The 10,792-nt window shown below is 63.3% G+C and overlaps 1 protein-coding gene across 1 annotated transcript in view; it reads left to right on the forward strand.

The window, feature by feature from the left end:
• Window positions 1-10,792, forward strand: part of LOC103604256 (mucin-5B-like) — a 40,938-nt gene that overhangs the window by 10,997 nt on the left and 19,149 nt on the right. Inside the window, exons 18-31 of the mRNA XM_008588817.1 lie at window positions 238-493; window positions 827-882; window positions 1,195-1,295; window positions 1,592-1,743; window positions 2,115-2,253; window positions 2,329-2,442; window positions 3,395-3,574; window positions 3,972-4,211; window positions 5,804-5,960; window positions 6,341-6,469; window positions 6,666-6,810; window positions 6,911-6,954; window positions 7,036-7,233; window positions 7,598-10,138. Of these exons, the coding sequence (XP_008587039.1) occupies window positions 238-493; window positions 827-882; window positions 1,195-1,295; window positions 1,592-1,743; window positions 2,115-2,253; window positions 2,329-2,442; window positions 3,395-3,574; window positions 3,972-4,211; window positions 5,804-5,960; window positions 6,341-6,469; window positions 6,666-6,810; window positions 6,911-6,954; window positions 7,036-7,233; window positions 7,598-10,138 (4,452 nt within the window). The remainder of the gene's footprint in view (window positions 1-237; window positions 494-826; window positions 883-1,194; window positions 1,296-1,591; window positions 1,744-2,114; window positions 2,254-2,328; window positions 2,443-3,394; window positions 3,575-3,971; window positions 4,212-5,803; window positions 5,961-6,340; window positions 6,470-6,665; window positions 6,811-6,910; window positions 6,955-7,035; window positions 7,234-7,597; window positions 10,139-10,792) is intronic.

Consider the following 10,792-nt stretch of genomic DNA (forward strand, 5'->3'; position numbering starts at 1 on the left):
CCAAGCCGGGCACGTCCCTCGTGGGGTGGGACGTGTGGGCCTCGCCAGGCAGGGGCGGGAAGAACCTGTCGGTCAACCTCTTCTCAGCAGAGAGCTTTGCATTGCACAAAGTGTGCATGCTCCTCAGATTCCTGCATCACACAGATGGGGACACTGAGTCTGTGATGGGACAAAGCAGGGGCTGGACCAGGCCCCAGCCACCAACCTCTTTGTCTCCCCTGCCCCTGCCGACCGCAGCCAAGTACATGAGCAGCTGCCCCAAGTCCCTGAGCTACGCGTACGTGGTGGACGCCTGCCAGCCCTCCTGCCGTGCCCTGAGCGAGGCCGACGTCACCTGCAGTGTCTCCTTCGTGCCAGTGGACGGCTGCACCTGCCGCGCGGGCACCTTTCTGGACGAGGCCGGCACATGCGTGCCCGCCCAGGACTGCCCCTGCTACTTCCAAGGCACGGTGGTGGCTCCTGGAGAGGTCGTGCACGACAGCGACGCGGTGTGGTGAGGAGGGGCGTGGGCTGGGCCGGGGTCCCTGGTACCCCAGGCAGGTGGGGTCTCTGGCTGCACTTCCCCACACCCACAGGACTCTGTGCCTCCCCCGGAGTATTTCCAGACACTGAGGGGGGCCTCCTGTCAGGCCTCCCCGCCGGGAGAGTGCCCCGGCCCCCACTGCCGCCCTGGCCGCAAAGGCGGCTCCCGTAGGAGCTGAGGGCCTCGTCTTGCCCACCGTGCTGTACTTAGCTGGCACCCTCACACTCGGCGAGGTGCAGGAAGCCCGGGGTGGGGTCTCTGGGGGTGGGCGCGGGTCCAGACCAGGTCGTCCATGTCTCATAGCTCGTGTGCGAGGGGGAAGCTGAGCTGCCTGGGAGCCACCTTGCAGAAAGATACAGGTAACGCCCCGTCTGAGCCCTGCCTAGGCCCCTGTCAGTGCGCACATGGACCCTGTGGAAGGTGCCCACGTCGAGAGGCTCCAGGGCAAGAAGGGGCCGGCAGGTCTCTGCCCAGCAGCGGCAAGGGGTGCCCTGGGCTTAGGGGTCGTGGGCTGCACCAGCCAGGGCATCATCCAAAGCAGCCTGAGTGGTCAAAACCTCCATCAGCAGGATGAGGTCAGGGTGGGTCAGGGTGGGGTCAGGATGCAGTCAAGATGAGGTCAGGACTGGGTTAGGGTGGGTCAGGACAGGCACTGGGCTCCACCTCCCCAGGGTGCAAGGTCCCCATGGTGTACCTGGACTGCAGCAACGCCTCGGCCGGCACCCCCGGTGCCGAGTGCCTCAGGAGCTGCCACACGCTGGACGTGGACTGCGTGAGTCTTCCTGGGCCCCATCTGTGCTGCGGGCGGGGTGGGCAGGGCAGGGGATGAGGCTCTCAGTGTTCCTGGGCCCAGGGGTCTGGGCAGTCCTTGTGTCACTGCAGGGCCACCAGCTGTGGGCTTCATTGACCCTGGAAGGTCTGCCCCTGCATGGCCTCTGCCCCAGCCCACAATGCTGCCTGGGAGCCGCTTGATGTGTCTGTCCTAGGCCCGGGCACCCCCAGGATGGAGGGCATCCACTCGTCTTGTGTCCCGGCCCCTCCCTGACCAGGGCCCACCTGTGTCCACAGTTCAGCACACATTGCGTCTCCGGCTGCGTGTGCCCCGCTGGGCTGGTGTCAGATGGGAGTGGGGGCTGTGTGGCCGAGGACGCCTGCCCGTGCATGCACAACGAGGCCACCTACCAGCCCGGGGAGACCATCAGGGTCGACTGCAACACCTGGTGGGTCACAGGCCTCTTGAGGCAGTGGGCGTGGGGACCACAGGGACAGAAGCTTGATCTGGCCTTGGCCAGATGGGAACCCCAGCAGGAGGGGGGAGCCTGCCCTTCTGTGGGTCCTCGGGAAGGTGCCCCCTGGCCCCAATCACTGCTCCATCCGGCTCCTCACAGGAGGGGGCACTGCCCGGGACCCTATCCTCTGGAGGAGGGGCTGGGTCTTGAGGCCTCGGAAACTGGCTGAGCACGAGGCAAGGCCCTCCCTCGTTCCCGCTGTGAACCCAGGCATGGCACTGCAGTGCAGCGGCATCTGCAGGGACCTGGGCCAGTCTCGGGGGGCAGGACCCCCCTGAGCAGGCACTTTTCCCTCCTCGCAGCACCTGCAGGAATCGCAGATGGGAGTGCAGCCACCAGCCCTGCCTGGGCACCTGTGTGGCCTATGGGGACGGCCACTTTATCACCTTTGACAGCGAGCGCTACAACTTCGAAGGCAGCTGCGAGTACACGCTGGCCCAGGTATGTGGACCCCACACGCTCCCTCAGGCTGGGCTCGCCAGCCCGTGACCAGCACCTGGTCTCTTTCTGTCCCAGGACTACTGTGGGGTCAACGCCACCACCAACGGGACCTTCCGCATCATCACTGAGAACATCCCCTGCGGGACCACAGGTTTCACCTGCTCCAAGGCCATCAGGCTCTTTGTGGAGGTGAGAGCACACATCGGACCACCGGGAACCGCCTCCTGCCCTCTACAGCTGACGGGGCCCAGCCTGAAGGGAAGGTTTGCAAAGCGGCCCCAAGTCCACACATGGGCTCTCCTGCTGCAGTTTGTCCCAGGGCTGCCGTAACACGTTCCCGCAGGCCAGAGTCTGAGGTCAAGGTTGGCCGGGCCGCACTCCCTCCAGAGACTCAGGGGAGGACCCTTCCTGCCTCTTCCAGTTCTGGTGGCTACAGATGTCCCTTGGCTTGTGGCCACATCACTCTGATCTCTGCCTCTGTCTTCATGTGGCCATTTCCTCTCTGTGTCTGTGTCTCTCTTCTGTCATTCATAAAGGCACTGGTCATTGGATTTAGGGCCCACCCGGGGTAATCTGGGATGCTCTCATTTCAAGACCCTTCACTTAATCACATCCACAAAGGCCCTTTTTCCAAATAAGGTCCTATTCACAGGCTCCAGGGGTTAGAGTGTGAGTAGATCTTTTGTGGGGGCTCCAGTCACCCACCACACCCAGGGACACACGCTTCTAGCACAGGGAGGTCAGAGTTCACAGGGAAGAAAACAGAGCTGCTGGCCGGGGGGTGCTTCCCCCCAAAAGGCTGGAAGAGCCGAGGAAGGCGGCAGCAGCCAGAGCAGGCAAGTGTGGGGGCAGCGTGGGCGCAGCGCTGGCCGGGACAGAGGCTGGGCACAGCGGGCCTGCGTGGCCACACGGTGTTCCCTGGCTCCCAGCACATCCTGCCCAGTCTCTCAGCAAACTTTCACTAGGAGTCTGTGAGCTGGGCTCATCCCTAACACCAGCCCCTCACACCAAAAGCCCCTGAGCACCTGTGGAGTCCTGTGCCCTGGGTGGGGCATGCCTGGGCATCATGGCCCTCCCCAGGGGCCCCGGGCAGGCCCTCAGCTCTCTGCAGCTGCCACCCCGTGTGCACCTCCCTCTCCAGGGCTATGAGCTGATCCTCCATGAGGGGACCTTCAAAGTGGTGGAGAGGGGATCGGGCAGGGACCCACCCTACAGGATTCGCTACATGGGCATCTTCCTGGTCATCGAGACCCGCAGTGGGATGGTCGTGTCCTGGGACCGGAAGACCAGCGTGTTCATCCGACTGCACCAGGGCTACAAGGTGAGCTCAGTGGCTGCAGTGCCCTTCTCGGGGGGAATGGGGCCCCTACTGCTAGACCAACGCTGCTGAGCGCTGGTCCTCACCTGGAAAAACCCGAGCCAGGTTTTTGTTGTGAGGCCATGCACAGTGTTAGCTTCCGAAAGGGGCAGGTCAGGACTAAAGAGACCAACAGGTGTGCCAGAGTCCTGGCTGGCACACGGCCTGGCTCTCTGGCCTCCACGGGAGGCAGAGGATTCTACGCGGGAGCAGGTGCTGCCCACCTCTGGACCCACTTTACACCCCATTCCCCTGCAACTTCACAGGGCGCTGCCTGGGGAACTGGTCCCTACAGTCCCCGGAGGGCCCTGGAGCCTCCCAGGCCAGGCTCGCCATGCTTCATTCGTCTCTGCTTCTGCAGGGCAAGGTCTGCGGCCTGTGCGGGAACTTTGACGGCAACGCCATCAACGACTTCACCACGCGGACCCAGTCCGTGGTGGGCAACGCGCTGGAGTTCGGAAACAGCTGGAAGCTCTCCCCATCCTGCCCGGACGCCCAGGCGCCCAAGGACCCCTGCACCACCAACCCTTACCGCAAGTCCTGGGCCCAGAAGCAGTGCAGCATCATCAACAGCCCCGTGTTCGCCGCCTGCCGCTCGCAGGTGGGGCTCTGGCAGTGTGGGGCTGCGGAGGATGGGCGCTCTGGGACTGCAGGGCAGGAGCCAGCAGAGACAGCAGCTGCCTCCTTCTTTCTGCCGGGAGCTGGTTCTGCCCAGGCTGGGTGCACAGCAGACCTCTGAAGACAGTCTTGACCCTGAGCACAGCACATGGTCCACAGTCCTGGGTTTCCAGGTCCTGAGTCTCGATCTCCCACTACGGCACCACCCACGTTCCATGGCCCTGGCACGGAGCGGTCTCCACTGTTTTCTGGCCACTTCCTTGACCACGGCTTCAGTGATCAAGGAACTCAAAGGCTCCCAGTGGGAGGCCTGCCCTCCATGTGGCCCCAGCTGGCCCCTCCATGATCCCCAGACCTGCCCAGTCCCCAGCACGCACAAGGACAGTGGCAGGGTCTTCTCTAGCCCAGCCAGGGAGGAACTGGTGAACAGCCTTAAGTAGGGACTCTCCTGTTATTTTACCGAAGCCCTGAGTGCCCATGTAGGAGCACAGCTCCTTCTGTCAGGGCCTGGAGTGGCAACGAGAGGCAGCTCATGTAGGAACAGCCAGCAGTGAACGTGTGCTTGTGCCCAGCACCCCGGAGTCCCTCTCATGCTTGTCCCCTCTGGCCACACTGCTCACTGGCTCAGGAGGTCCTCTGTGGCCTGACCAGGCTGACCTCAGAGTCAGATGGTGGCTCTTGGGTGGCAGATGTGAGAACTTGGGTCCACCTTGGGGTCTGCCACTTGGGAGAAGCATGGGTTGGGGAGCTCTCCCCAGGAAAGCAGGCAGCTTCTCACTGTCAGGACAGGGTTAACCACGTGGTCTGGAGGGTACGAGATGCCCGCAAGGTTCCCACACTAGATGCCACCTGCTCCTGCCTCAGGGCACAGTCTGGGTACAAAACCTGCTCTCACAGAGCTCACCTTCAGGAGGGACAGCAGGGTGGTGGGATGCAGGATGGTGGCCTCTGTGCAGAGGTCCCTGAGCAGGAGCCACTACAGGGTATGGGGAGCAGCAGTCCAGAAGACCAGCCAGCTGACAGGAAAGCCCCCAGGTGGGAAGGAGGCCAGCGTAGCTGGAGCAGAGACAGACAGGGGACAAGGACGGGGTGACTAGGTGTGACCAAGTTGGCTTTGGAACCTGCAGGTCACATGACCAAATTAATGTGATAAAAGGATCCAAGGGGCATGAGTGAAGGTACACAGGTGGGCAGGTGTACAGGAAGGCAAGTACACAGGTGGGCAGGTGAGCGGGTGCACAGATGGGCAAATGCACAGGTGGGCAGGTGAGTAGGTGCATGGGCAGGCAATTATACAGGAGGACAGGTGCACAGGTGAGCAGGTACACAGGTGGGCAGGTGCATAGGTGGGCAGGTGAGCAGGTGCACAGGTGGGCAGGTGCACAGTTGGGCCAGAATGGCAGTGCTGGGGGCAGCTCCCATTTGGGACACACTCCGAGGCACTCAGGGCCCCTGGAGTCAGGGATCTCAGTTCACTGCCGGGGGGTTGAAATGCAAACGGCTCCAAGGGACTCTCTTGGGGCCAGCTGCCCCTGCCTCTCCTGGCTGAGCCGCACGTTGTCCCTCTGCTGCCAGGTCGACTCCACCAAGTACTATGAGGCTTGCATGAGTGATGCATGTGCCTGTGATGCAGGGGGCGACTGGGACTGTTTCTGCACTGCCGTGGCCGCCTACGCTCAGGCCTGCCACGACGTGGCTGTGTGTGTGTCCTGGAGGACTCCGGACATCTGCCGTGAGTCGGGCTCTGTCTGCGGTACTGAAGGGCGGAGTGGCCAGGTGGTGGGAGGCCTCCAAGCTGCACGCAAGTCCTGGGGCCTGCCCCGCACGCATGTGCGCTTACATGTGTGTGCACATCTGTACGCACAAATGTAGATCTGGGCAAGAAAACAAGACAGATCGCTCCAAAACAAGGCGGCTCTGGAGGGACAGCAGTTCCAAGGGTGGGGCCAGGGAATGAGACGCTCCTGCCCAGCCCCCGGGGCCCTGCACATCTGAGACAGCCCCAAGACTCGCCCTGGGGACGCAGGCCAGGCGCCGGCTGGGGCTGCCTGTGCAGACCATGGCGGGCGCATGCCAAGCAGGCCCCTCTTTACCTCTGCCCTCTGTGCCCAGCCTTGTTCTGCGACTACTACAACCCACACGGGGAGTGTGAGTGGCACTACAAGCCGTGCGGGGACCCCTGCCTGAGAACCTGCCGGAACCCGAGCGGGCACTGCCTCGTCGACCTGCCAGGCCTGGAAGGTGAGGGGCAGACTTCCCTGGATGGAATCTCTGCTCCATCGATTCCCGAGAGCACGTCCAGGCAATGGGGGTACCCATGGGCTCAAGGGGGGGCTCTTGAAGGGTCTCTGCTGCTGGCTGGTGGGGGGCAGCCACCCTGGGCAGCTCCTGACAGGAGAGGGCCCCACGAGCCTCCTGCCCACTGTGCCTGCCCCAGGCTGCTACCCCCAATGCCCGCCCAGCAAGCCCTTCTTCAGTGAGGACCACATGCAGTGCGTGGCCCAGTGCGGCTGCTACGGGGAGGACGGACTCTACTATGACATTGGCTCAAGGGTCCCCACAGCCGAGAACTGCCAGAGCTGGTGAGTGGCAGCCAGGGGCTGGGGGCCGGGATGGGGCAACGGGGCCGGGAGCGGGTCGGGGCTGCCCCACAGGCCTTCAGCCCTCTCTCCCTGCTCCCAGTAACTGCACCCACAGCGGCCTCCAGTGCACTCACAGCCTCACAGGTGAGGAAGGGGCCGGTGGGGCGGGGTGAGGGGCTGGCGCCATGAGGCCCCGCGTGACCTGGCGCCTGCCCCATCCCCCAGCCTGCACCTGCACCTACGAGGGCAGGACCTATGATTACAACGATGTCATCTACAACACCACCGATGGGCTAGGCGGCTGTTTAACCGCCATCTGTGGAAACAACGGAACAATCATCCGGAGGGCCGTGGAATGTCCCGGAACCCTGTCCACGACACCATTCACCTTCACCACCACCTCGGCCCTGCCCCCCATGACAGGTGAGGCCCATCTGGGTGGCGAGGAAAGACCAGCAGGCACTCAGAGCAGGTGCCCCGGGGCTCCCCAGGAAGTCTTAGCACCATGACTGGCGGGGCTCCCCTCAAGAGGACAAAAAACCTTCCCAGCCTCTGCCCTGTCCCTCAGAGTGGCCCGTCCCAGCTGCTGGCTCCATCATGACTGGCTGCCAGGCCCAGTCCCTCACCTAAACAAGGCTTGGGGCAGGCTTTGGGGTGCCCCTGACCCCATAGAGGCATGGAAGCCAGCCCTGGGCAATGGGTACCTCTCACACCCTCCTCCTCAGGAGGCAAGAGCCAGAGGAGGCTGAACAGGGGCCCCTCTCCCGCCCCTCCCATGCAGGCTCAGCCCCCGCCCTGTCTACCGTGTGTGTCCGCGAGGTCTGCCACTGGTCTGCCTGGTATGACGGCGACCGCCCAGAGCCCAGCATGGGAGGTGGAGACTTCGAAACATTTGCCAACCTGAGGAACAGAGGATATCAGGTTTGCCAGGCTCCGGCTGACATTGAATGCAGGGCACAGCGGTTCCCCTCCAGGCCCCTGGAGGTCCTGGGCCAGAAGGTGGACTGTGACCGGACTCAGGGGCTGACATGCCTCAACAGCGAGCAGAGCCCCTCGCTCTGCCACAACTATGAGCTGCGTGTTCTGTGCTGTGACTATGTGCCCTGCAACCCCACCCCAGTCCCGGGCACCAGCCCCTCACCCTCCCCCAGTGCCACCACCCAGCCTGGGGCCACCACGGAGCCCACTGTGGCTTCCACCGCCACTGGGACAGCACCCCTCACATCCTGGCCCACACCCACCCAGACCATAGCAACCAAAGAAACCACCCTGCAGGCCACACCGGGCTCCCAGTCCACAGCTGCCCTCACAGCACAGACCAGGTCTGTCTCGCCCATGGCAACGGCCACCAGCCTGGTCACCAGCCCCCTAGCCCCGAGCACCACCTGTCGACCCCGATGTCAGTGGACAGTGTGGTTTGATGAGGATTACCCCAAGTCTGAAGAAGCTGGGGGGGACATCGAGTCATATGATAAAATCAGGGCTGCCGGAGGGGACATCTGTGAGCAGCCGCAAGACATACAGTGTGAGGCTGAGAACTTCCCCAACCAGACCCTGGAGGAGGTGGGCCAGCGTGCACACTGTGACCTCAGCTTTGGCCTGGTGTGCAGGAACCAGGAGCAGGCGGGCCTGTTCAAGATGTGCTACAACTACCGGATCCGCATGCTCTGCTGCAGCACCGACCACTGCCAGGGAAGCACCAGCACCACGACGCCAGCCACAGAGCAGGGGACAGCCACCACAGCCACCCCACCCCTGTCCTCAATGCCATCACCCAGGAGTAGTCCAGAGGTGACCTGGACTTCCCCAGCCAGCACCACAGCAGGATCCACCCCCTCAAAAGTATCAACAATCCCTAGCCACACGGAAACCTTTGTTACAGCCACCACGGGAAGCCTCACGGCTTCTCCAGTCTCCACAGGACCCACCATCCCAGGGGGAACCACGTCAGTCCTTCCAACTCACACGACCTTGCCAGGGACCATTGGCAGTACTGGCACTCCAGGCATCTCACAGCTGCCCACACCAGCCCCAGTAACAAAGCAAACCTCCACAGCTCACCCGCAAACAGGAGTACCGACAGGCACAGCCAGCACCCTCTCCAAAGGGCCTCTGACCACCAGCCTGCTGCTGACAACACGCACGAGCTGGCCGTCCACCAGCCACGTGCAGACCAGCGCACTCAAGTCAGAGATGCCACCGGGCACCTCGACCAAGGCCTCCACCAGCCAGGGTGCAACGCTGTGTCAACCCCGGTGCGAGTGGACAGAATGGTTTGACGTGGACTTTCCCATCTCAGGGGTTGCAGGAGGAGACATGGAGACCTTCGAAAACATCAGAGCTGCTGGGGGCAAGATGTGCTGGGACCCACAGAAGATCGAGTGCCGGGCAGAGAACTACCCCGAGGTGAGCATCGACCAGATCGGGCAGGTGGTGAACTGCAGCCTGGACACGGGGCTGGTGTGCAGGAACGAGGACCAAACCGGGAGGTTCAACATGTGCTTCAACTACAACGTGCGCGTGCTCTGCTGCGACGACTACAGCCTCTGCCCCAGCGCCACCACGCCCCCGCCCAGACCCCGCACCACGGCCACCACCCAACACCCCCAGCAGAGCCTTACCTCACCCAGGACCGCCAAGAGCCTCTCCGTCCCCACCACTCAGACAGGCACCCTCTCCAGGGCCACCGAGAGGGTCTCCATCCCCACCACCCACACAGGCCACACCCTCTCTGGGATCACCAAGAGCATCTCCATCCACAGCCCCTCTACACCTACAGCCACCACCACCAGCCTCTTCCATACCTCAGAGCAGCCCACCGCTGGGAACCCAACAACATCCCTGAGATCGGCCTCCACCAGCGCCCCCCACACGGTCCCCCTGCTGACCTCTCGCATTCACTTGACCCCAGCATCCTCCAGCACCGGGCCCACCTTGGCAACCACCCTCTCCTCCAGCCCCCCACAGCCCAGCACCAGAACGTCCGCCTGGACCCCATCCCCCAGCCCAGGCTGCAGGCCACAGTGCGCCTGGACAGACTGGTTCGATGAGGACTACCCCACCCCTGGCCCCGACGGCGGGGACTTCGAGACCTACACGGTCATCCGCGCAGCTGGCCATGCCTTCTGCGATCAGCCCCAGGACATCGAGTGCCGCGCCGAGAAGGCGCCGGACCAGCCCCTGGAGGCACTGGAGCAGGTTGTCCAGTGCAACGTGAGCGTTGGGCTGGTGTGTAGGAACCGTGAGCAGCCCAGGTCCCTGCCCTACTGTCTCAACTTCCACGTGCGCCTGCTATGCTGTGAAAACTACAGCCACTGCGCCACCTCGCCCGCCGCCACCACAGGAGGCACAGCAGCCCCCTCCGCCACACCAGAGACCACCCAAATCACACTACAGCACGCCACCAGGACTACCTTGCCCCCCACCACCACATCCACGACAGCCCCCTCATCCACCCTGGAGATAACCCACACCCCAGTGCTGACCAACACGGCCACCTCGCCCATGACCACAAGCTTGAAAATAGTCCCCTTGTCCACGCTGGAGACCACGCAAACCACACTAGGGCTGACCTCCAGGACCACGTCACCAGTAACCACCAGCACGACAGCAGCACTCTACTCCACACAGGAGACCACCCATACCCCATCAGAGCTGGCCCCCAGGAACACCTCACCCGCTACCACCAGCACTACAGCAGCCCCCTCCTCCAGTCCAGAGACCACCCCAACCACACCAGGGCTGACCTCCAGGGCCACCTCAAGCACTAACACCAGCACCACCGCAGCCCCCTCCTCCACACTAGAGACCACCCAAACCTTACCAGGGCTGACCTCCAGGAGCACCTCGCCCTCTGCCACCAGCTCCACAGTAAGCTCCACCTCTACCTTAAAGACCACCCAAATCACAGCACGGCAGAGAAACAGAACCCCCTCACCCGCTACCACCAGAACCACAGCAGCCCCCTCCTCCACGCCAGAGA

Source organism: Galeopterus variegatus, unplaced genomic scaffold (genome assembly GCF_000696425.1).
Source record: "Galeopterus variegatus unplaced genomic scaffold, G_variegatus-3.0.2 Scaffold5053, whole genome shotgun sequence".
Classification (NCBI taxonomy): Eukaryota; Metazoa; Chordata; class Mammalia; order Dermoptera; family Cynocephalidae; genus Galeopterus; species Galeopterus variegatus.